The sequence below is a fragment of the Mytilus edulis genome, chromosome 1 (assembly GCF_963676685.1).
Source record: "Mytilus edulis chromosome 1, xbMytEdul2.2, whole genome shotgun sequence".
NCBI classification, from domain to species: domain Eukaryota; kingdom Metazoa; phylum Mollusca; class Bivalvia; order Mytilida; family Mytilidae; genus Mytilus; species Mytilus edulis.
The window spans coordinates 107,611,359-107,638,431 of NC_092344.1; the positions used below are offsets into that span (position 1 = coordinate 107,611,359).

General features: G+C 32.6%; 2 protein-coding genes across 2 annotated transcripts in view; one reads left to right on the plus strand and one right to left on the minus strand.

Annotated features, from left to right (window-relative positions):
• Nucleotides 1–27,073, plus strand: part of LOC139517322 (uncharacterized) — a 204,817-nt gene that overhangs the window by 136,361 nt on the left and 41,383 nt on the right. The window lies entirely within an intron of this gene.
• Nucleotides 5,194–26,969, minus strand: LOC139517293 (BSD domain-containing protein 1-like). Its single transcript, XM_071308210.1, has 8 exons — nt 26,868–26,969; nt 22,502–22,715; nt 15,112–15,264; nt 9,963–10,133; nt 9,319–9,463; nt 8,412–9,026; nt 7,781–7,911; nt 5,194–6,736 (listed from the first exon to the last, which is right to left on the minus strand). Exons 1-8 carry the CDS (start codon nt 26,912–26,914, stop codon nt 6,710–6,712), a joined length of 1,503 nt encoding a protein of 500 aa, XP_071164311.1. The 5' UTR covers nt 26,915–26,969; the 3' UTR covers nt 5,194–6,709.

A 27,073-nucleotide genomic window follows, 5' to 3' on the forward strand; every position in this document is an offset into this window, starting at 1 on the left:
ATGATCAGGAAAAAACTGATACAGGAGACAAACAGTGCTGTACTATTGCTGTTTTTCATCTTAACATTAGCTGAAACCACAAGGATCATTGTGAATCATAGATTAAAGGAAACCTGCTTTGTATTAGTTCCAAATGTCTATGCTTGCCTACTGTAGCTAGGTGTAGTTTTCAGCCGGTTGAGACTTTTCCCTACTAATGGTTTTAAAAAGCAAATGTTAATAAAACCTGTGTGACTGACATGTACAGCATAAATATTTCCATACACCAAATATAGTTGACCTATTGCATATAGTATAAAAAATAAAAAAGACCAAACTAAAATTCTTAATATTGACCACTTAACTATGAAAATGAGCCAGTTGGACATGTACACCTTACAATAATTCCAAACACCAAATATAGCAGACATATTGTTTCGAGTATCTGAGATATGGACTTAACCACAAAAAATTTAACCTTGTTCACTGATCCATGAAATGAGGTTGAGGTCAAAAGAAAACGGTCTGACAGACATGAGGACCTTGCAAGGTACGCATACTTTTTATGCCCCGTCTACGATAGTAGTAGGGGCATTATGTTTTCTGGTCTGTGCGTCCGTTCGTCCGTCTGTTCGTTCGTTCGTCTGTTCGTTCGTCCGTTCGTCCGTCTGTCCCATGTCAGGTTAAAGTTTTTGGTCGAGGTAGTTTTTGATGAAGTTGAAGTCCAATCAACTTGAAACTTAGTACACATGTTCCTTATGATATGATCTTTCTAATTTAAATGCCAAATTAGAGTTTTGACCCCAATTTTACGGTTCACTGATAGAAAATGATAGTGCAAATTTCAGGTTAAAGTTTTTGGCTTCAGGTTAAAGTTTTTGGTCAAGGTAGTTTTTGATGAAGTTGAAGTCCAATCAACTTGAAACTTAGTATACATGTGCCCTATGATATGATCTTTCTAATTTAAATGCCAAATTAGAGTTTTGACCCCAATTTTACGGTTCACTGAACATAGAAAATGATAGTGCAAATTTCAGGTTAAAGTTTTTGGCTTCAGGTTAAAGTTTTTGGTCAAGGTAGTTTTTGATGAAGTTGAAGTCCAATCAACTTGAAACTTAGTATACATGTGCCCTATGATATGATCTTTCTAATTTAAATGCCAAATTAGAGTTTTGACCCCAATTTTACGGTTCACTGAACATAGAAAATGATAGTGCAAATTTCAGGTTAAAGTTTTTGGCTTCAGGTTAAAGTTTTTGGTCAAGGTAGTTTTTGATGAAGTTGAAGTCCAATCAACTTGAAACTTAGTATACATGTGCCCTATGATATGATCTTTCTAATTTAAATGCCAAATTAGAGTTTTGACCCCAATTTTACGGTTCACTGAACATAGAAAATGATAGTGCAAATTTCAGGTTAAAGTTTTTGGCTTCAGGTTTAAGTTTTTGGTCAAGGTAGTTTTTGATGAAGTTGAAGTCCAATCAACTTGAAATTTAGTATACATGTGCCCTATGATATGATCTTTCTAATTTAAATGCCAAATTAGAGTTTTGACCCCAATTTTACGGTTCACTGAACATAGAAAATGATAGTGCAAATTTCAGGTTAAAGTTTTTGGTCAAGGTAGATTTTGATAAAGTAGAAGTCCAATCAACTTGAAACTTAGTATACATGTTCCCTTTGATAAGATCATTCTAATTTTAATGCCAAATTAGAGAATTTATTCCAATTTCACAGTCCTTTAAACATAGAAAATGATAGTGTGAGTGGGGCATCCGTGTACTGTGGACACATTCTTGTTTTATATAGTTATCCTGTTAATCATTATAAGAAAATTATTAACATCACAAAAATCAAAACTTTTTTCATTGAACCATGACAATGAGGTTAAGGACAATTGACATATGATGGACAGAAACTTTGTAACATAAGCCATCAGAAGCATCCAGGATTTCCACTTGTGGAGCAGGATCTGCTTACAATACCCTTTTGGAGCACCTGAGATCACTCCCAGTTTTTGTTTTGGTTCGTGTTGCTTTAATAGTGTTTAGTTTCTATATAGTTTCGCGCGAACTATTATTTGTCTGGTTTTCTTTTTCTTTTTTAGCCATGGCATTGTCAGTTTATTTTCTATCTATGAGTTTGACTGTCCCTCTGGTATCTTTTGCCCCTTTTTATTGTCAGTTTATTTTCTATCTATGAGTTTGACTGTCCCTCTGGTATCTTTTGCCCCTTTTTAGCTCACCTGGCCGAAAGGCCAAGTGAGCTTTTCTCATCACTTGGCGTCCGTCGTCCTGCGTTAACTTTTACAAAAATCTTCTCCTCTGAAACTACTGGGTCAAATTTAACCAAACTTGGCCACAATCATCATTGGGGTATCTAGTTTAAAAAATGTGTCCGGTGACCGGGCCAACAAACCAAGATGGCCACCATGGCTAAAAATAGAACATAGGGGTAAAATGCAGTTTTTGGCCTATAACTCAAAAACCAAAGCATTTAGAGCAAATCTGATTGGGGTAATATTGTTCATCAGGTCAAGATCTATCTGCCCTGAAATTTTCAGATGAATCGGACATTTCGTTGTTTGGTTGCTGCCCCTGAAATGGTAATTTTAAGGAAATTTTTCTGTTTTTGGTTATTATCTTGAATATTATTATAGATAGAGATAAACTGTAAACAGCAATAATGTTCAGCAAAGAAAGATCTACAAATAAGTCAACATGACCAAAATGGTCAGTTGACCACTTTAGGAGTTATTGCCCTTTTATAGTCAATTTTTAACCATTTTTCGTAAATCTTAGTAATCTTTTAGAAAAATCTTTTCCTCTGAAACTACTGGGCCAAATTTAACCAAACTTGGCCATAATCATCATTGGGGTATTTAGTTTAAAAAATGTGTCCGGTGCCCCGCCCAACCAACCAAGATGGCCGCCATGGCTAAAAATAGAACATAGGGGTAAAATGCAGTTTTTGGCTTATAACTAAAAAACCAAAGTATTTAGAGCAAATCTGACATGTGGTAATATTGTTCATCAGGTCAAGATCTATCTGCCCTAAAATTTTCAGATGAATCAGACATTCCTTTGTTGGGTTGCTGCCCCTGAAATGGTAATTTTAAGGAAATTTTGCTGTTTTTGGTTATTATCTTGAATATTATTGTAGATAGAGATAAACTGTAAACAGCAATAATGTTCAGCAAAGTAAGATCTACAAATAAGTCAACATGACCAAAATGGTCAGTTGACCACTTTAGGAGTTATTGCCCTTTATAGTCAATTTTTAACCATTTTTCTTAAATCTTAGTAATCTTTTTGAAAAATCTTCTCCTCTGAAACTACTGGGCCAAATTTAACCAAACTTGGCCATAATCATCATTGGGGTATTTAGTTTAAAAAATGTGTCCGGTGCCCCGCCCAACCAACCAAGATGGCCGCCATGGCTAAAAATAGAACATAGGGGTAAAATGCAGTTTTTGGCTTATAACTAAAAAACCAAAGTATTTAGAGCAAATCTGACATGTGGTAATATTGTTCATCAGGTCAAGATCTATCTGCCCTAAAATTTTCAGATGAATCAGACATTCCTTTGTTGGGTTGCTGCCCCTGAAATGGTAATTTTAAGGAAATTTTGCTGTTTTTGGTTATTATCTTGAATATTATTGTAGATAGAGATAAACTGTAAACAGCAATAATGTTCAGCAAAGTAAGATCTACAAATAAGTCAACATGACCAAAATGGTCAGTTGACCACTTTAGGAGTTATTGCCCTTTATAGTCAATTTTTAACCATTTTTCGTAAATCTTAGTAATCTTTTTGAAAAATCTTCTCCTCTGAAACTACTGGGCCAAATTTAACAATACCTGGCCATAGTCATCATTGGGGTATCTAGTTTAAAAAATGTGTCCGGTAACTCGGCCAACAAACCAAGATGGCCGCCATGGCTAAAAATAGAACATAGGGGTAAAATGCAGTTTTTGGCTTATAACTCAAAAACCAAAGCATTTAGAGCAAATCTGACATGGGGTAATTCTGTTCATCAGGTCAAGATCTATCTGCCCTGAAATTTTCAGATGAATCTGACATTCCGTGGTTGAGTTGCTGCCCCTGAAATGGTAATTTTAAGGAAATTTTGCTGTTTTTGGTTATTATCTTGAATATTATTATGGAAAGAGATAAACTGTAAACAGCAATAATGTTCAGCAAAGTAAGATCTACAAATAAGTCAACATGACCAAAATGGTCAGTTGACCACTTTAGGAGTTATTGCCCTTTATAGTCAATTTTTAACCATTTTTTGTAAATCTTAGTAATCTTTTAGAAAAATCTTCTCCTCTGAAACTACTGGGACAAATTTAACCAAACTTAGCCATAATCATCATTGGGGTATCTAGTTAAAAAAATGTGTCCGGTAACTCAGCCAACAAACCTAGATGGCCGCCATGGCTAAAAATAGAACATGGGGGTAAAATGCAGTTTTTGGCTTATAACTCAAAAACCAAAGCATTAAGAGCAAATCTGACAGGAAGTACAATTGTTGATCAGTTCACGATCTATCTGCCCTGGAATTTTCAGATGAATCTGATAATTGGTTGTTAGGTTGCTGCCCCTGAATTGGTAATTTTGAGGAAATTTTGCTGTTTTTTTGTTATTATCTTGAATATTATTATAGATAGGGATAAACTGGAAACAGCAATAATGTACAGCAAAGTAAGAACTAAAAATAAGTCAGTATGACCAAAATAGTGGATTGACCGCCTAAGGAGTTATTGCCCTTCATAGTCAATTTTTAACAATTTTCTTAAAATTTGAAGATTTTCAATAACATTTTCCACAGAAAGTACTGGTATAGATAGAGGTAATTGTAAGAAGCAAGAATGTTTAGTAAAGTAAGATCTACAAACACATCACCATCACCAAAACACAATTTTGTCATGAATCCATCTGTGTCCATTGTTTAATATTCACATAGACCAAGGTGAGCGACACAGGCTCTTTAGAGCCTCTAGTTCTATAATATCAAGCTTTAAAGAAGTTAGATACACTGCCGCCGGATTACTATTCCTATGTCACAGGCACAACAAAGATTACAATTTAGCAATTGCATCTGACCAAACGATATATTTTAAAAGAAGGTGTTCACCATGAACTGTATTTCATGGTAGACTATTTTCCTCTAAGTTTGCATGATTTAGAAACAAAGCAATACATTGTACATACATTCATTGATTTAATCATAATATAGCACTGTTTTATATAAACAATAATTAATAAATATAAATAGAGAAGACAAGTTGACAGAAAAATATGAATAATATATCATGTTGACGTTAATAAATCCTAAGACAAAACAATTGACAATGTTTTAAGATATGCTTTGCATCTATCTCTCACTAAAAATGTTACTAAGAATCTTATAAAGTTCAATCAGGGCAACTTTGATTAAAAGATGCTTGGTTTAGATAGTATGTAAAACTATATTTGTATGTTGCTGGAAAAAATTCATTGAAACACAATTATTACTAAAACTGTTCTACTATTTATAAAACATATATGTCAAGCTCTTAATTAATAAATAAGTCATTTAAAAACAGTAGTCTAGTGTTATAAATGGCAAACGTATGAAAATGTATAAAAGAGAAAGCATACAATCTGTTAGAAAACATATGCAAAGGAGCTAGGATTAGACAAACTTAAATTTTATATATAGCATCAATGTAATTACATGTAAATCATAGGCAATTAACAACAATTCATAAAATTTTAACAAACAATATCCAGGACTTTTAAAAGTCCTACGTGCAAAAAAAAAATCAGTTTTCAACAAGAAAAAATATATTTATAGTTTACTTAAAAGAATTAGTTTTTGGTGTACATAACTTAATCCAGCTTGATGTTTTCATAACCCTAATGACATAACAATCTATAAGTAAAATAATTAAAGTTCAGATAAAACATATCATATATAGTTACTGTGCCAACAATAGGCAACAATGGAAGATAAATTGTATGCCCATTTCATGAACAATAATTAGTCATACAGAGTTGTCTACCCTTTCATATTCATCAATAGTTTGATTGATTCGTTTCAGATCTCATATTTATTGAAAAGTGAGTTTCTAAATGCATATTTTTTTCATTTAAACATGACAGTTTTTCTTGAAAAAAAAAAAACACCACAAAAATTCAATATACCAAAATGGAAAAAAGATCATTGTACAAAGTCATTATCATTCCACAAAGTTTAGACAAAAAATGTCAAAAAATAAAAAGTCATCTATATAAAAAGACTTTTAACATCATTACCTGTTGAACTATAGTATGCTACAAATATTTGATTTGTAACATTTAAAAATATATGTAGGATTAGTATATGTACGTTTTAACTGTATATTTTCATTATTCACAATTAAAGAATCAATATAAAATATAGTTCCCTCTAATTCAATTTAATCATGATGAAAAATGACCATGTAATTAATAAAGGTCCTTTATAATTCCCTCCTTTACATGTATTCTGATCACATTACCCAACTTATTTACATTATCTTTATGAGAAATGAAGAAATACAAATAAATGATGAAGTGTAAGTATGTTATCCTCTGAAGCCAAGGAGAAAAAAATTAACCCTCCACAAATTTTATAGGCAGTCTGAATATAGTAACAGTTCATTCCCTATGAGCTTGCCAAACCCTTTTCAATGTTTATAGGCAGTCTGAATAGTGTAATAATTCATTCCCAGCTTTCCCAATCATCTTCCTGCAAAAGATAAATATAATTCTGTTAATAAAAGATTTCTTTACTAGATAATTCACTTTTATCATGAATACTGTTATAATTTGATCATTTTTTTTCATGACAGGAATTTTAATATTTTTGTTAGTTTTCAAAAGTAGGTCAATAGGTTAATTGAGACCACTTTCAAGTTAGTCTTTTTTGGCAATTATGAGCACCTTTATGATGTCATTTACCAGATAGAGCTTGTATCCCTGCACTATAAATGTTCATCAAGCGTCTTAGTGATCTTCATTGAGCAGGATAAACAAGAAATAATGTTTGTCCTGTAGGTATTTTATCACAATTTCCTAATGACTGTCAATTATGAAAATCTTATTTTCCATTAATTCGTGCAATATAGCATCATAGTTATCCAACCACTTGCTCAACATGGAAATGGAAGTGATGATGCCCCTTAACACATGAATGATTTTTTACTAAAACCAAAGTTTTTGACAGAAATGAAGTTGCCTATTGAATAAAGACCTTACACACCACATGTTAAACATTATTTTTATCCTCATTAAACTTATTACATGTACTGTACAAACATATTTATTTGGTGCAAATGCTAAATAAATGTCCAGAGAATAAACTAAGTGTATTCTTGCTTCTGTGGTTAGGTTGGAAATGATAAATTACATCTGCTCAAACTTTACCTTGCACAGATACTATAAGAAGTTATATAAATATTGAACTATTGTCCAATGTTATAACCTTTATTTGTTAGATGTATGCTATAATATCAAACAAATTATTGTTGATCTTTTGGAGGCATATCATCAACAACAATTATTTAAGTTCTTGATAAAAGAAGTCATATATCCAGTGAATTAATTTTTATAGCCTAGCTGAAAGTAAAAAATTCAGAACTGTCTTAAAGAAGTTAGACAAAGAAAAATCATGATTTTAAGTAATAGTTCTGCCTTCAATTTCTCAAATCATATGTAAAAATAATTCTAAACCCTAAATTTTGTTGTGCATGTATTTAAGAAAATTGTGTATTATAATGCAAATATTTATTACCACATCAGCAGATAATTTTGTGTAGTCTGTAGAAGACAAATTTAATTTCTTGGCAATTTCATCGGCGGCTTTCATATCTTCCTCCGTCAGTTCAACATCAAAATCTCTCTCCCAGTCTTCATCGGCACTTTCTGAAATAGAAGACATTACAACATACAACTCGTGTTATTTAAAACATGCTTCAAAATAAACTCTGATTGAGTAAAAATCCCTCAGATCAAATAAAGATCATATAAATTGTATATGAATACATGTAAGTTGGATATAACTACATGTATTAAATTAAAAATGCCATTAAATTATAAAATATATTTTTACATAAAATTCAAGTTTGCTTTCATCCGATGGCCACTATTTAACAATAAAAGCCACAACAAACTAAAGAGTTTTTATACAGATAATTAACTTGATGTGAAAGGCACACCTATCAATTGAAGCCTTTACTTATACTCTACATGAAAAGTTAATGCATTGAAGCCATTGATATATAATAAAGTATCCCCATGTACAGCTTATTTTTCAGTGAGGAAATTATTTTGTAGTTTTTACCTACCAAGAAAGTTCAGAAAATATCAATATACAAACAATAACATGAATATGGCTATAGACCTTCAATCACTAATATTCATACCTTTTGTAGACTCCGTGGAAGGGGAATCCCTATCTGGGTTAACTACAACTGTATCCCCCTTTTCTTTGGTCCTTATTTCAATATTTTCATTTGTATTTTCCTCTTCACTTGGTTGTATTTCATTTTCTGTTAATTTTTCTGTTTCTGTATTCACATTTTTCTCCAAATCTTTTTCAAGATTAAGGCTTTCACATGGTATAGATGTGACTGTGGGTTTATCAACGTCTTCCTCTAATACAAGAGAATTGTCACCTGTCTTATTGTCATTTGTATTGTCAACTTTTATCTCACTGCTCTTTGAAATGTCTCCTTTTGACTCACTGTCCATTGATTTGCAATTTTCTCCTTCTGTTTTTGAACAAGACTGAGTTGTACCAACATTATTCTTTAAGTCACTATCACAGGGAAGTTCATTATTTACAACTCTGTCAGATTCTTGTGTTTGGTCTTTTATATTACTGTCCATACTACTGTCTGTTTTGACCAATGAAGTGGGAGGTTGTTCGCCATTGTTTTGTGATATATTTGGTACCTTGTTAGTTTGTTTTTTATTTTCTACATATTTTAATTTACCAGTATTTGTTTCCCCCTCCTCTGCACTAGAATCATCCTCTTCTGAAAAAAATATATTAATTTCTTATTATTTTGCTGGTGTTTGAAAGTTTTCATTTTGATTTATCTTTAAACATAAGTGTTTTAAAAGTAATCTTACTAAATATTCCTACAGATGCAACTGTTTACCTTCTGGATCTTTCACAGTTTTCCTTTCTATATAACTTTTCCTGATGAAATCAATCTGCTGATAAGAAGACGATTACTTGTGAACAATTTTAACTAATAATTTACAAACCAAGCACTTATAAAAACCAATAAGTATTGACCCCAAACCCATAATAACAATCCTTACCATCCCAGTTTATAGAATCTTCTTTTTTCTCAGACTGTTCAGCCCTTTTCATTAATGCCAATTTCCTTGCTTCGTCAATTTGAAGCTGGTGAACTTTGTAAAAATATCTCCTCCAAAAATTGGCATGAGAAATTTCTGATGGTACCTTAAAAAATAAAATAACAAATTATTTGACAAGGATCACTATACATAACTGTCATTTTATTTAGACTTCACTGATTCCATGGCATGTGCATTTCAAATGGATGCTGTTTAATGTATAGCTAATTTAAGTTTGTCCTTTTATTCATCACCTGCTATTTATTTTTTTCAATTTATTCTGTCATTCTTTTATAATATTTTGTTTTGGTGGACTAAACAAGAAAAACTCAGGTTAACCAGTAACTTTCAGCAAGTTAACACAAACTTTTCCACAGGTCTTAGACAGGTGTCACTACACACAAACCGTTTTCTGATTGAGTGTACTTGTCATCTGACAAATAACCAACACAAATCTCAATCAAATAATGGTAAGTTAAGCCACAGTGCCTAAAATGTATGTGAACTGTAAAATTAAGTTAATTTCTGTAAGTCTTTTGTCGAGATTAAACCCACAAGTATTCAAAAATCCTTTATTTGTTTATATAATCTATAGAAATACTAACCAGTCTGGTATATAGTCCTCTGACTTCAACTTGTGATACTAGTAATTCTGAAACTTCCCCTTTCCTGACTTCCATGTTAAATGATTTCAACCATTCTTTATACTTATCTATAGAACCAGAAGGATCATTGCAATAGGTACCAGGATCTACTTGTATAGCATGAAGTCTAGCCTGAAACAAACAATGTACCAGTAAGATCATTAGAATAAGTACCAGGATCTACTCATATAGCATGAAGTCTAGCCTGAAACAAACAATGAACCAGTAAGATCATTACAATAAGTACCAGGATCTACTTGTATAGCATGAAGTCTAGCCTGAAACAAACAATGTACCAGTAAGATCATTACAATAAGTACCAGGATCTACTCATATAGCATGAAGTCTAGCCTGAAACAAACAATGTACCAGTAAGATCATTACAATAAGTACCAGGATCTACTCATATAGCATGAAGTCTAGCCTGAAACAAACAAGGAACCAGTAAGATCATTACAATAAGTACCAGGATCTACTTGTATAGCATGAAGTCTAGCCTGAAACAAACAATGTACCAGTAAGATCATTACAATAAGTACCAGGATCTACTCATATAGCATGAAGTCTAGCCTGAAACAAACAATGAACCAGTAAGATCATTACAATAAGTACCAGGATCTACTCATATAGCATGAAGTCTAGCCTGAAACAAACAATGAACCAGTAAGATCATTACAATAGGTACCAGGATCTACTCATATAGCATGAAGTCTAGCCTGAAACAAACAAGGAACCAGAAAGATCATTACAATAAGTACCAGGATCTACTTGTATAGCATGAAGTCTAGCCTGAAACAAACAATGAACCAGTAAGATCATTACAATAAGTACAAGGATCTACTTGTATAGCATGAAGTCTAGCCTGAAACAAACAATGTACCAGTAAGATCATTACAATAAGTACCAGGATCTACTTGTATAGCATGAAGTCTAGCCTGAAACAAACAATGTACCAGTAAGATCATTACAATAAGTACCAGGATCTACTTGTATAGCATGAAGTCTAGCCTGAAACAAACAAGGAACCAGTAAGATCATTACAATAAGTACCAGGATCTACTTGTATAGCATGAAGTCTAGCCTGAAACAAACAATGTACCAGTAAGATCATTACAATAAGTACCAGGATCTACTTGTATAGCATGAAGTCTAGCATGAAACAAACAAGGAACCAGTAAGATCATTACAATAAGTACCAGGATCTACTCATATAGCATGAAGTCCAGCCTGAAAAAAACAATGTACCAGTAAGATCATTACAATAAGTACCAGGATCTACTTGTATAGCATGAAGTCTAGCCTGAAACAAACAATGAACCAGTAAGATCATTACAATAAGTACCAGGATCTACTTGTATAGCATGAAGTCTAGCCTGAAACAAACAATGAACCAGTAAGATCATTAAAATAAGTACCAGGATCTACTCATATAGCATGAAGTCTAGCCTGAAACAAACAATGAACCAGTAAGATCATTACAATAAGTACCAGGATCTACTTGTATAGCATGAAGTCTAGCCTGAAACAAACAATGTACCAGTAAGATCATTACAATAAGTACCAGGATATACTTGTATAGCATGAAGTCTAGCCTGAAACAAACAAGGAACCAGTAAGATCATTACAATAAGTACCAGGATCTACTCATATAGCATGAAGTCTAGCCTGAAACAAACAATGTACCAGTAAGATCATTACAATAAGTACCAGGATCTACTTGTATAGCATGAAGTCTAGCCTGAAACAAACAATGTACCAGTAAGATCATTACAATAAGTACCAGGATCTACTCATATAGCATGAAGTCTAGCCTGAAACAAACAATGTACCAGTAAGATCATTACAATAAGTACCAGGATCTACTTGTATAGCATGAAGTCTAGCCTGAAACAAACAATGTACCAGTAAGATCATTACAATAAGTACCAGGATCTACTCATATAGCATGAAGTCTAGCCTGAAACAAACAAGGAACCAGTAAGATCATTACAATAAGTACCAGGATCTACTTGTATAGCATGAAGTCTAGCCTGAAACAAACAAGGAACCAGTAAGATCATTACAATAAGTACCAGGATCTACTTGTATAGCATGAAGTCTAGACTGAAACAAACAAGGAACCAGTAAGATCATTACAATAAGTACCAGGATCTACTCATATAGCATGAAGTCTAGCCTGAAACAAACAAGGAACCAGTAAGATCATTACAATAAGTACCAGGATCTACTTGTATAGCATGAAGTCTAGCCTGAAACAAACAATGTACCAGTAAGATCATTACAATAAGTACCAGGATCTACTTGTATAGCATGAAGTCTAGCCTGAAACAAACAAGAAACAGTAAGATCATTACAATAAGTACCAGGATCTACTCATATAGCATGAAGTCTAGCCTGAAACAAACAATGTACCAGTAAGATCATTACAATAAGTACCAGGATCTACTCATATAGCATGAAGTCTAGCCTGAAACAAACAAGGAACCAGTAAGATCATTACAATAGGTACCAGGATCTACTCATATAGCATGAAGTCTAGCCTGAAACAAACAATGTACCAGTAAGATCATTACAATAAGTACCAGGATCTACTCATATAGCATGAAGTCTAGCCTGAAACAAACAAGGAACCAGTAAGATCATTACAATAAGTACCAGGATCTACTTGTATAGCATGAAGTCTAGCCTGAAACAAACAATGTACCAGTAAGATCATTACAATAAGTACCAGGATCTACTCATATAGCATGAAGTCTAGCCTGAAACAAACAATGAACCAGTAAGATCATTACAATAAGTACCAGGATCTACTCATATAGCATGAAGTCTAGCCTGAAACAAACAATGAACCAGTAAGATCATTACAATAAGTACCAGGATCTACTCATATAGCATGAAGTCTAGCCTGAAACAAACAATGAACCAGTAAGATCATTACAATAAGTACCAGGATCTACTCATATAGCATGAAGTCTAGCCTGAAACAAACAAGGAACCAGAAAGATCATTACAATAAGTACCAGGATCTACTCATATAGCATGAAGTCTAGCCTGAAACAAACAATGTACCAGTAAGATCATTACAATAAGTACCAGGATCTACTTGTATAGCATGAAGTCTAGCCTGAAACAAACAATGTACCAGTAAGATCATTACAATAAGTACCAGGATCTACTCATATAGCATGAAGTCTAGCCTGAAACAAACAAGGAACCAGTAAGATCATTACAATAAGTACCAGGATCTACTCATATAGCATGAAGTCTAGCCTGAAACAAACAATGTACCAGTAAGATCATTACAATAAGTACCAGGATCTACTTGTATAGCATGAAGTCTAGCCTGAAACAAACAATGTACCAGTAAGATCATTACAATAAGTACCAGGATCTACTCATATAGCATGAAGTCTAGCCTGAAACAAACAAGGAACCAGTAAGATCATTACAATAAGTACCAGGATCTACTTGTATAGCATGAAGTCTAGCCTGAAACAAACAAGGAACCAGTAAGATCATTACAATAAGTACCAGGATCTACTTGTATAGCATGAAGTCTAGACTGAAACAAACAAGGAACCAGTAAGATCATTACAATAAGTACCAGGATCTACTCATATAGCATGAAGTCTAGCCTGAAACAAACAAGGAACCAGTAAGATCATTACAATAAGTACCAGGATCTACTTGTATAGCATGAAGTCTAGCCTGAAACAAACAATGTACCAGTAAGATCATTACAATAAGTACCAGGATCTACTTGTATAGCATGAAGTCTAGCCTGAAACAAACAAGAAACAGTAAGATCATTACAATAAGTACCAGGATCTACTCATATAGCATGAAGTCTAGCCTGAAACAAACAATGTACCAGTAAGATCATTACAATAAGTACCAGGATCTACTCATATAGCATGAAGTCTAGCCTGAAACAAACAAGGAACCAGTAAGATCATTACAATAGGTACCAGGATCTACTCATATAGCATGAAGTCTAGCCTGAAACAAACAATGTACCAGTAAGATCATTACAATAAGTACCAGGATCTACTCATATAGCATGAAGTCTAGCCTGAAACAAACAAGGAACCAGTAAGATCATTACAATAAGTACCAGGATCTACTTGTATAGCATGAAGTCTAGCCTGAAACAAACAATGTACCAGTAAGATCATTACAATAAGTACCAGGATCTACTCATATAGCATGAAGTCTAGCCTGAAACAAACAATGAACCAGTAAGATCATTACAATAAGTACCAGGATCTACTCATATAGCATGAAGTCTAGCCTGAAACAAACAATGAACCAGTAAGATCATTACAATAAGTACCAGGATCTACTCATATAGCATGAAGTCTAGCCTGAAACAAACAAGGAACCAGAAAGATCATTACAATAAGTACCAGGATCTACTCATATAGCATGAAGTCTAGCCTGAAACAAACAATGTACCAGTAAGATCATTACAATAAGTACCAGGATCTACTTGTATAGCATGAAGTCTAGCCTGAAACAAACAATGAACCAGTAAGATCATTACAATAAGTACCAGGATCTACTTGTATAGCATGAAGTCTAGCCTGAAACAAACAATGTACCAGTAAGATCATTACAATAAGTACCAGGATCTACTTGTATAGCATGAAGTCTAGCCTGAAACAAACAAGGAACCAGTAAGATCATTACAATAAGTACCAGGATCTACTTGTATAGCATGAAGTCTAGCCTGAAACAAACAAGGAACCAGTAAGATCATTACAATAAGTACCAGGATCTACTCATATAGCATGAAGTCTAGCCTGAAACAAACAAGGAACCAGTAAGATCATTAAAATAAGTACCAGAATACACTTGTATAATATGTAGTCTTCCCTGAAACAAACAAGAAAACAATAAAAAATAAGGAATTTTTCTCATCATTAAATGTACTGCAATCCATTTCTATTTGAAATTAACGTTTCAGATAACTTATTAAATACTGGCATTAGGCATGTCAGGTAGGATACATTCATAGTCATGATAGCTTTTCAAAATCTGGATAAATAAAAGTAAACTTATTGACCCTGTACATGTCAATATAGTGAGTGTATTTTAATCATTTGTATACCTTAGCCCTGTCAAATATTGGATCTGTAGGATTTCTTCTTGCTACAGGAACATCTTTGTCTTCAGCTTCTACTACTAAAAGTTTTGTCAAACCATCCAAAAATGAGGACAATCCTTGCTTTAATTTGTCTCTGGCAGCCTCAGTATTTTCTGTCTAAAATTGAAAAAAATACAAGAATTGTTTTACTTCTCAGTATCGAAAATGTATACAATGTGTACATGTAACATTTATGAGTGAAAACTATTGAATAAATGTATGTCAGGTAGAACATGTAGAAGTTATAGAGCGGTAAAGGTCTTCTATTTGTTAAAGCATATTTTAAGAATTCCTTCCTGAGTTTTGTTTTGTAGCTGTTAGTCCAGTCAAACTAAGTTTTAACTTCAAACTAATTGCAACAGAATATGTCTTAGTTCTAATCCATAGCATTAAGCCGTAAATATACATAGAAAAAAGTTCCATAAAATCTAACTTGAGGAAACTCAAAATTAGAATTTTCAATTTCCTATGGAAATTAACATTGGAAGGGGAGATAACTCCACAAAAATGAGTCTTTTTTTGTGTCTGTTTTTGGTTGATTTTCTTAAAAATAATGTAAATAAATTATGATAGTTTGATGGGGTTTTAAGTTTGTATTTGACTATATTATATAATCTTCTGCTCATGAAATTTACAAAACCGAAATGTTATGGTTATTTTTATTTTTTTTGTTTTCATTTTTCATCGAAGAAATTGCAAATTTGTGGCTTTGTGACCATTTAAAAAAAATAATGTGAAAATCTGGTATTGTTTATATCTGTATATTATATTTGTTCAGCATCTACCTTGTTTAAAGATAGAAGAATATATGCTTAATTATTTTTATAAAATTTGAGATTATTTACCTTGACAAGTTGAAAATTCAATAAATGGTCAACTAATGAATTACGAAATCAAGATCGTTGCTTGATAAAAGATATGAAAACACCTTTAGCGTTGTTTGTTATACTTTAAAGACAGCTTAAATATCAAGAATGAATACATTCTGTTGAATAGAAGCAGTAAAGTTATAATTTTGTATCAATTTTTATTGATATTTCTGCCTTTTTTGCAGAGCTATCTCCCTTTTCAATGCAAATCTCCATAGGAATTTAAATCGTGATTTTTTAATTTTTCCTCAAGTAAGATTTTATGGGACTTTTTTCTAAGTATATTTGAGGTATAAAGCTAAAGATTAAAACTTTAAAATCTTCTGTTGCAATTACTTTAAGCACAGTGTACAAGCGGACAGTGACACAAAACGGAAGTTGCTGATCTGTCCGACGGCGATCGGCTCGTTGTTTTTCAAAAAAATATAGAATATCAACACAAAGTGTCCCATAATGGATTGTTCAGCAGCTCAAGGTAAGTGAATAACTACAATGATGTATTTTTGACCATTTAAAGCTTATTTTATGCTTTTAGCATCAACCGTCTTTTTAAAATAACTCCTGATCATGAAGAGGGGTCAAAATTTTGCGATTTTTCGAGTCATAAATCTTAACAAAACTCCGAAAATTCAAACATTTTCAAGATTTTTAATCGATACATAGTTGAATAATCATATTCCGCATACACACACAAAAGTTTGGTTCATTTTTTTTTATTATATTGTCACAATTGAATCTTTTCTATTCAAAGTGTACTGTCCGCCTCGTTGCCACCGTATGTTTTCATACTGTCCGATTCGTTGGTCATATTCATGATCGATATCTTAAGCAAAAGTAAGATTGAAACATGCAATTTATCCACATTCATGACCGATTTCCTAGGAAATATCAACATTTATAAAATGTTACTGATTATTACATATAAAAAGCATTGTTAATGCATGCACATGAAAATTTAATATACGTTTCTCTAGTTTGTTTTAGGAAAATGGGGCACGTAGGTGATTTTTATGGTATATTTATTCATACATTCATGTGGAACATTGTTATTTTTATCACTTAAAAACATAAATAGGGGTAATAACTTTTCATGAAAAATACAACCATGCAACAAAAGTTATTTCTAGGCCTTTTATAGCTGACTATGCGGTATGGGCTTTGCTCATTGTTGAAGGCCGTACGGTGACCTATAGTTGTTCATTTCTGTGTCATTTAATTTGTTCTCTTGTTTAGAGTTGTCTCATTGGCAATTACACCAAATCTTCTTTTTTATATTTATAAACGTTTGACACAGAAAATCAAAACAATAGTTTTTTACACCCAGTTTGCGTCTTATTTCACCAATAATCAAACAAATCTCATGGCTTGGAATTCAAGTCAAAAAGAATCAATTGAAAAGTTACGGTGTACTTGAATGGTCCATGAGTTTGTTTTCCTATTGCCTTAGTAGAGGTAAGAATACTTATATACACACATTTAACATGAAGTATGCGGTGAAGCCTTTCTTGTTAAATTTTTTATCATAACTTGCATTTATTCTGTATGAGTTATTATTCAATTCTTATATGTACAAATCATCGATTAAATAAATTAATATGAATACATTCACGTTACTTAATACATGTATTTGTAATCGCTTAGGCAGTTGCGGATCCAGGCGGTCGGGGGTCCGGGGTTGGGAACCCTAGTTACTTTTTTTTTAATCTTTCATCTGGGTATGAATTCTCTCTTAACAATTTCTGGATCCGCTCCTGAATTATATTTTTGTAAGTTTAAAAAACACGAATATCAGTGAAATTAACAAATATGGAAAATATGGGGCAAAAAATACCCGTCCCCATGTACCTACGATTACATCTATGTTATAGTATACATTATGATCGAAATGTTAAAGTCTGATCGTTTTCTATGTTCATTAGGCCGTAAAATTGGATCAAAACTCTAATTTTGCATTAAATTAGAAAGATCATGTCATAGGGAACATGTGTACTGAATTCACCATGCATTTATTAGAATATTATATCGGTAGAGAATCTAACAACAAGGTCCGCAAACGATGAATACGAGCAGCAGACATGAGTAAAGGTTCTGGAAGAGTGACCAATATCCCCCTTTAATTGACACGAGATCCAAGCTGAATATATAATCTATAAATATTTTCCATATATAATCATAGACAGTATCTGTGTTGAATAAAGTTTAAATGTGGATAAATTGCATGTTTCAATCTTACTTTTGCTTAAGATATCGATCATGAATATGACCAAGGAATCGGACAGTATGAAAACATACGGTGGCAACGAGGCGGACAGTACACTTTGAATAGAAAAGATTCAATTGTGACAATATAATAAAAAAAAATTCGTAAGGGTTCCACGGAACCCAGTGTCTCGCCTACTCAACAAAAATGAGGAAAAACATCAATAAAAATTTCCCTCTCGATACTGTCTTTTGATTGAAAGAAGCTTCCAAGTTTGGTAAAAAATCCAGGATAGTTTATGAATCTAATAAATGTTTTATAAACTTTAACTGCAGACTGTTATGTAATAGTAACTGAAAGAAAAACTAAGTCCATTTATAAGTAAAATACGGAAAAAGCGAATTTTTTTTAAAAAAAATTTACTTCTGAATAATATCTTATGATCAGAAACAAGCTTTTGTCTACGTTTGGTAGAAATCCAGGATAGTTTAAGAACATTATAAAAATTTTAAAAACTTAAACCATAGAGTGAATGTTTTGTTTCTGGCAAAAAAACTAAGTCCATTTATAAGTAAAATACGGAAAAGTGGAAATTTATTTTTACAAAATTTTCTTCTTGATACTATCTTATGATTATAAACAAGCTTCTGTCCAAGTTTGGTACAAATCAAGGATAGTTTATGAAAGTTATTAAAATTTTAACCAGATGCTCCGCAGGGCGTAGCTTTATACGACCGCAGAGGTTGAACCCTGAACGGTTAGGGCAAGTATGGACACAACATTCAAGCTGGATTCAGCTCTAAATTTGGATTGTGATTAAATAGTTGACACAGCATAGGTTTCTGACACAGAATGAATGTGTTCTAATGAACTTAAAATTTTTGTTTCTCTTAGAGCAATTCACTATGCTGTTGAATATTAATCCTCTCAAAAAAATGTTTGAAGAAATTTTCTTTTTTATTTATGAAATTTCAAATGAGAAAAATTGAACCCAATTTTTTTAATCACATCCCCCTTTCCCTTATTCCAAAACTAATCTCAATTAAAATTTCTAATGGAGTTTGCAACAATAACTACTCATTTAAATACATCATAAAATATTAAGATGTAAAAAAACTGCTTGTTATCACTGAATGGTAAAGATTATTTTAATTTATCAGTTGGTAGTAAAAAGTGAATATACATTGTATATTGTATATAACAAAGATTTAAGTTGATTCTGGACAAAGAAAGATAACTCCAATTAAAAAAAAATCTTGCTATTGCACAATATTTTGCAATTAGATATTTCTTGCTTACTATTCTGGACAAAGAAAGATAACTCTAATTAAAAAAAAATTTGATATTTCACAATATTGTGCAATTAGATATTTCTTGCCATTGCGCAATACTGTGCAATTGAAAAGACTTGCTATTGCACAATACTTAATATAATAATTTTAGATCCTGATTTGGACCAACTTGAAAACTGGGCCCATAATAAAAAATCTAAGTACATTTTTGGATTCAGCATATCAAAGAACTTCAAGATTTCAATTTTTGTTAAAATCAGACTAAGTTTAATTTTGGACCCTTTGGACTTTAGTGTAGACCAATTTGAAAACAGGACCAAAAATGAAGAATCTACATACACAGTTAGATTTGGTATATCAAAGAACCCCATTTATTCAATTTTTGATGAAATCAAACAAAGTTTAATTTTGGACCCTGATTTGGACCAACTTGAAAACTGGGCCAATAATCAAGAATCTAAGTACATTTTTAGATTCAGCATATCAAAGAACCTAACTGATTCATTTTTTGTCAAAATCAAACTAAGTTTAATTTTGGACCCTTTGGACCTTAATGTAGACCAATTTGAAAACGGGACCAAAAGTTAAGAATCTACATACACAGTCATGACAGTTAGATTCAGCATATCAAAGAACCCCAATTATTCAATTTTGATGAAATCAAACAAAAGTTTAATTTTGGACCCTTTGGGCCCCTTATTATGTTGGGACCAAAAGTCCCAAAATCAAACCCAACCTTTCTTTTATGGTCATAAACCTTGTGTTTAAATTTCATAGATTTCTATTTACTTATACTAACGTTATGGTGCGAAAACCAAGAAAAATGCTTATTTGGGTCCCTTTTTGGCCCCTAATTCCTAAACTGTTGGGACCTAAACTCCCAAAATCAATACCAACCTTCCTTTTGTAGTCATTAACATTGTGTTTAAATTTCATTGATTTCTATTTACTTAAACTAATGTTATTGTGCGAAAACCAAGAATAATGCTTATTTGGGCCCTTTTTTGGCCCCTAATTCCTAAACTGTTGAGACCAAAACTCCCAAAATCAATCCCAACCGTTCTTTTGTGGTCATAAACCTTGTGTCAAAATTTCATAGATTTCTATTAACTTAAACTAAAGTTATAGTGCGAAAACCAAGAAAATGCTTATTTGGGCCCTTTTTGGCCCCTAATTCCTAAAATGTTGGGACCAAAACTCCCAAAATCAATACCAACCTTCCTTTTGTGGTCATAAACCTTTAGTTAAAATTTCATAGATTTCCATTCACTTTTACTAAAGTTAGAGTGCGAAAACTAAAAGTATTCGGACGCCGGACGACGACGACGACGACGACGCCGACGACGACGACGACGACGCCGACGCCAACGTGATAGCAATATACGACGAAAATTTTTTCAAAATTTGCGGTCGTATAAAAACTTTAACCACAGAGTGAATGTAATGTTTCCTCGCAGAAAAACTAAGTCCATTTATAAGTAAAATACGGAAAAAATGGAATTTTATTTTTACAAAATTTACTTCTGGATACTTTCTTATGATCAGAAACAAGCTTTTGTCTAAGTTTGGTAGAAATCCAGGATAGTTTAAGAACATTATAAAAATTTTAAAAACTTAAACCACAGAGTGAATGTTTTATTTCTGCAAAAAAACTAAGTCCATTTATAAGTAAAATACGGAAAAGTGGAAACTTATTTTTACAAAATTTTCTTCTTGATACTATCTTATGATCTTAAACAAGCTTCTGTCCAAGTTTGGTACAAATCAAGGATAGTTTATGAAAGTAATTAAAATTTTAAAAACTTTAACCACAGAGTGAATGTAATGTTTCCTCGCAGAAAAACTAAGTCCATTTATAAGTAAAATACGGAAAAAATGGAATTTTATTTTTACAAAATTTACTTCTGGATACTTTCTTATGATCATAAACAAGCTTCTGTCCAAGTTTGGTAGAAATTCAGTATAGTTTAAGAAAGTTATTAAAATTTCAAAAACTTTAACCACAGAGTGAATATTTGTGGACGCCGCCGAACGCCGACGACGACGGAATGTAGGATCGCTTAGTCTCGCTTTTTCGACTAAAGTCGAAGGCTCGACAAAAATGAACCAAACTTTTGTGTGTGTATGCGGAATATGATTATTCAACTATGTATCGATTAAAAATCTTGAAAATGTTTGAATTTTCGGAGTTTTGTTAAGATTTATGACTCGAAAAATCGCAAAATTTTGACCCCTCTTCATGATCAGGAGTTATTTTAAAAAGACGGTTGATGCTAAAAGCATAAAATAAGCTTTAAATGGTCAAAAATACATCATTGTAGTTATTCACTTACCTTGAGCTGCTGAACAATCCATTATGGGACACTTTGTGTTGATATTCTATATTTTTTTGAAAAACAACGAGCCGATTGCCGTCGGACAGATCAGCAACTTCCGTTTTGTGTCACTGTCCGCTTGTACACTGTGTTAAGGGTCAAATTTATGCTAGATTGACTGGACTATGGTGTGACCTCTAGAGTTTGGAATATTTTCACTACATTGAAAACATGCATTTACCATTATCTTAGTAAATATTCGGCTAATATAATGCCATGTGTTGTTTTTTTTTCCGTTTTCTTGTCCTTTGCTGTAATAGGTGATCATGGTGATGTGGTGTCAAGATTACTGGGGATTCATCATGTTCATTATCATATGATGTAAGAAACCAATTTTCTTAAATTTCATGGTTGAAGGCAAATCATAAATTCAAATGTTCAACGAAGAACAAATTTGCGATAAACGTATACACAGACTTGGGAAAAAGAAAATATACATAAATATACTATTTTTCCGCCATCCACAAAAGTTGGTACCCATGAAAATATATGAATTCACAGTATTAAAGTCAATTTATATATTACTATGTATAACTGAGCTTGAACAATTACCACAGGAAATCAAGAGGTAATACAACAAATGTCTCTATAAAAAAGGTGTGTTATGTGATAATTTACCTTCAAGGTTTCTCGTAAAGATTCACTAGTTTTAGCTACAGCTTCACCAGTGTCATTTGACATTGTATTGGAAAACTCCTCCAAATCTTTCTTGATCATTTCGTAGGCAGACATAGACTTCTCTTTTGCTGCCTGTATCCCATACATGGACTTCTCTTTTGCTGCTTGTATCCATCCTCCCCACCAACTTCCTCCTTCATCGCTTGTTTCACTACTATTTTAAAAACATATACATGTACATTAAAACGGTAAACCATCTAGAACTTACTACGAAAGAAATGACTACTCAAAATGGAATAAACTTGAATGTTCATTATTTAATTACAACAATAGTACTGTTTCATCATGTTCATACCTTGAAACAAATCATGCAGGCATGATTTTTATCTCGCACATCATTCAAACATATTACATTTGTACTTACAAAAATGTAAATCTATTTTAAACAAGAACCTTGTCTTAAATATTTGTGTGTTTATTCCTTACTAAACAAAACTATCCTCTACATTTTGAGTATCAACAAATCCAGGAGATTATCTCTACTTAATAGCTCCAATGAGAGGAATGGGGTGGAATCAGTATCTTGGTGGTAAAAATACTCTTATTGAACAGTCAAATTAGAAAATCAATCCCGACACAGAATTGTATTTTTAGGTTTAATTTTAATCCAAATAATTATAATGTAATATTAATGCTGTAAGATCTGTATCTGTATCTGTATGGTTACATCGTAGCTACCAATTCTGGCTTTAATACAACGGGTTGAAGGCGCCATCGATTTACTGACGTCTCATGAGTGCAGATTTAAAGCTCTTAACACTTGTTTCGCACACAATAGTGTCCTCGAGATGGTTCCAGTAATAAATGTGGACACAAAGAATGAGTTTGAGTATTGTTGAGTTTTACTGGTGAGAATATCAAAGCACCTAGTATTGTTCCTCACTTGTTTTTCAACTATGTTTGTTGCCTGGTAATTTTCAAACTTTTTCGCTGTGATGGTTCAACTTGGTCTGGCTGATTTTAAAAAGTCGTCTGGATCGATAGCAGGTACCAATCCCTCAACCACCTAGTACAAAAATATAAGTTTTTGGCTAGTGCGTCTGGCTTTTAGTTCTTGAAGTTCCAGTTTGGCGAGCATGTCTGTTACGCAGCCAATTTCTCTTGTTTTGTAGTCGCCTGTTATAAAGCTTGTTTGAATCTTCTATACTGTAGGGGTCCCATACTGTTGCTGCATATTCAATTGTTGATCTCACTCAGGAAAAGTTCCTTCTGAGGAAGCCAAGGTTGAACTTGTCTTTTTTGTAACGTTTGTTATGTGCGTGCTCCACTTCAGGTCTTCTGATATCTGCACTCCTAGGTATGGGTTGTTCTGGACTTGTTGGAGTATCTGGCCGTTGAGTTTGTAGAATCTCTGGCTTTTGTTTTTGCCCATTTATTTGCCCAATCTTCTAGGTTTGCTAGGTCTTCTTGCAGCAGTTTGTGGTCTTTTTCTGTTTTAATGGTTCTATACAGTAGGCAGTCATTGGTGGACAGCCATACTGATGACTTGACAGTGTCTGGCAGGTCATTTATGTGACATAAGAAGAGTAATGGTCCAAGTACTGTTACCTGCAGAAGTAGCCTTGTATAATTTATCATAATTGGTACATTTATTACCATTTTTTCATACATGTAGAAGAAATTAATATGTGCTGGCCTAGGGTTACTTGGTAGTTCCTAATCCCTTTTGGGGCCATTTACCGTTAAACTGTTAAGCTGGGAGCCAAGACCAGATATTTCATAATTAGTTTCTTTATGTTCAACTGAAATTTGCCTGAAAGTTTAGGGTCCAGCTCAAAATCTAGGAGCCCTGGGGAATGTGTGTAAAATTATGTACTCTACTGTACAAATGTATAGTCACTACTGTAGGTATGGCAAACCAATGGGAGATAACTCCAAATTACCCTAAATAATTGTACCCAGATGTGTGTAAAAATAAAATCTTTGGGTGACCTCCAATTACGGTCTTTTATTAACTTGTTAAGTCTCAGAAGGTTCTGATTGCTTTTGATAGATATTATATGAATATTCATGATTCTGTATATTATAATTTTCGGGAATATGATGAAATATTTGAGGTACAAACAAGGGTTTGAAAGTTACATTTGTTTCAAAAAAATACAAGGGAACTTTATACAGCCATAAAATGTACTTTTTTATTAAGTTTAATATATTAATTAAATAATAAGGTCCAAAAAATAAATCTAGATAGCTGTGTTCATATCAAAATTATTTTTTATAAATTACCCTCCTTTTTGTGTATACAGAGTTATTTCCCTTGCATGGACAATTTTTGGTTAAGTCTTGATTGGAATTCAGCGGTGATAGTTTTTTTTTGCATTATACAGCCAGTTTATTGCCATTTAACGATAGTTTAACCACTTGCCATTGCACATGAGGTAGTAAGGATACTGAATAATGTGGTTTAACAACAATCAATATACATGACTGTATGTATTTTCAACATGTTCAACTAAAAACATACATAGGAATCCATGCAGTAGCGGCAGTTCAATTCGAATGCTATTCACATTTAATGCATTTCTAACTTCAGTCCTGAATAAAATTGGTTTACAGATTTCACTGTATAAGTATTGTAACTGATATACAGATATGAACATGATGAATTTACTTTACTTTTATACATACAGGTATTTACAGTACATAATCTGACATAATTATTTTCTTTGAAATTAGAATAATTGTTAGAAGGTTGTTGTTTATTTTTATTTATAAGCATTTACTATACATGCCATATAAGATTAAGATATATTAATTAAATAGAATGTTAATGAAAAGGGAACATTCTAAAACTATCACATGTATCATGACTATACAAAACTTTTCTTGTCTCTCATGGTACAACTGATTTTTATAGTTCATTCTTATGTTGTACTGTCACAGGTCAGGGGGAGGATTGGGCGTCCGCTAACATGTCTTCTGACATCAGACTCGGATTTCTCTTGAATTGAATTTTAAATGTACGTATTGTTATGCGTTTACTTTTCTACATTGGCTAGAGGTATAGGGGGAGGGTTGAGATCTCATAAACATGTTTAACCCCGCCACATTTTTGCGTCTGTCCCAAGTAAGGAACCTCTGGTCTTTGTTAGTCTTGTATTATTTTAATTTTAGTTTCTTGTGTACAATTTGGATATTAGTATGGCGTTCATTATCACTGAACTGGTGTATATTTGTTAAGGGGCCAGCTGAAGGACGCCTCCGGGTGTGGGATTTTCTCGTTGCATTGAAGACCTGTTGGTGGCCTTCTGCTGTTGTTTTTTCAGTGGCCGGGTTGTTGTCTCTTTGATACATTCCCCATTTCCATTCTCAATTTTATTAACACCGCCACATTCTGTATGTGTGTGCCTGTTCAAAGTCAGGAGCCTGTAATTCAGTAGTTGTTGTTTGTTTATGTGTTAAATATTTGTTTTTCATTTTTTTTTTTTACATAAGTTAGGCTGTTAGTTTTCTCATTTGAATTGTTTTACATTTGTCATTTCGGGGCCATTTATAGCTGACTATGCGGTATGGGCTTTGCTCATTGTTGAAGGCTGTACGGTGACCTATAGTTGTTAATTTCTGTGTCATTTGGTCTCTTGTGGAGAGTCATGTCTCAGATGGCAATCATACCACATCTTTTTTTATAGTCACACACACTAACATACATTTGTATATAAAGAGTAATATTCATATTTATATTTTGTTTCTTTACATTCAAATGTTTATAAAGTTTTACTTTACATTTTCAATATACCTGATGCTCTGAAAAAAGGAATATGTAAAGGTATCGTCATGTTATGTGACTTTGGACGATACAATTTCATGAGAGTGGTCGACATTTTCATGCTTTATGCTTCTATTTTGACCAAAAACCTGAATATGGAGGATTGAAATTGACTAACAAGATGTAAAAGAAGCAATATAAACAAAACTATAACCCAAATGATTAACAAAATATATTTTATTATTTTTTAAAGAGAGGAAACAGTTTTTCCAGAATAGTAAAAAAATTTCGTTTTGAAAAGTTGCAATTTCTTCGTTGTTATTATGTGTATAGATAAAAGTGAAACTGTTTTGAAAATGTCTTCACAATGCCTTTTAAATGAGGTAAAGTTTTCTTAGATCGGTTGATTTAAAAAAAATCACTTTCCGTACCTAACTACTGTTGTGTAGCCAGTGGCAGGCTCAGTCTCAGGTCGACTATATACTGTAATTGTTTGGAATTGTTTCATCGCATAGGTATTATATCAGAAAAAAAGATATGAACATCTTTAATCTACCAATCAACTCATATATATATATTTTATGAAATAACTGTGTTTACCTTTCAGCCATAGCATTAATCTCTAACCAAACTGAAACGAAAGACATTCATCAATAAATGAAAATAATTCGATAACATTTTGATACATATTTAATAATTTTTCAACAAAATTAATGAATAACTGTTATTTAATATTAAGAATATCAATTGATTCCGATATACATATCATGCAATACACAGAACTCATAGACTATAATGAAACGTAA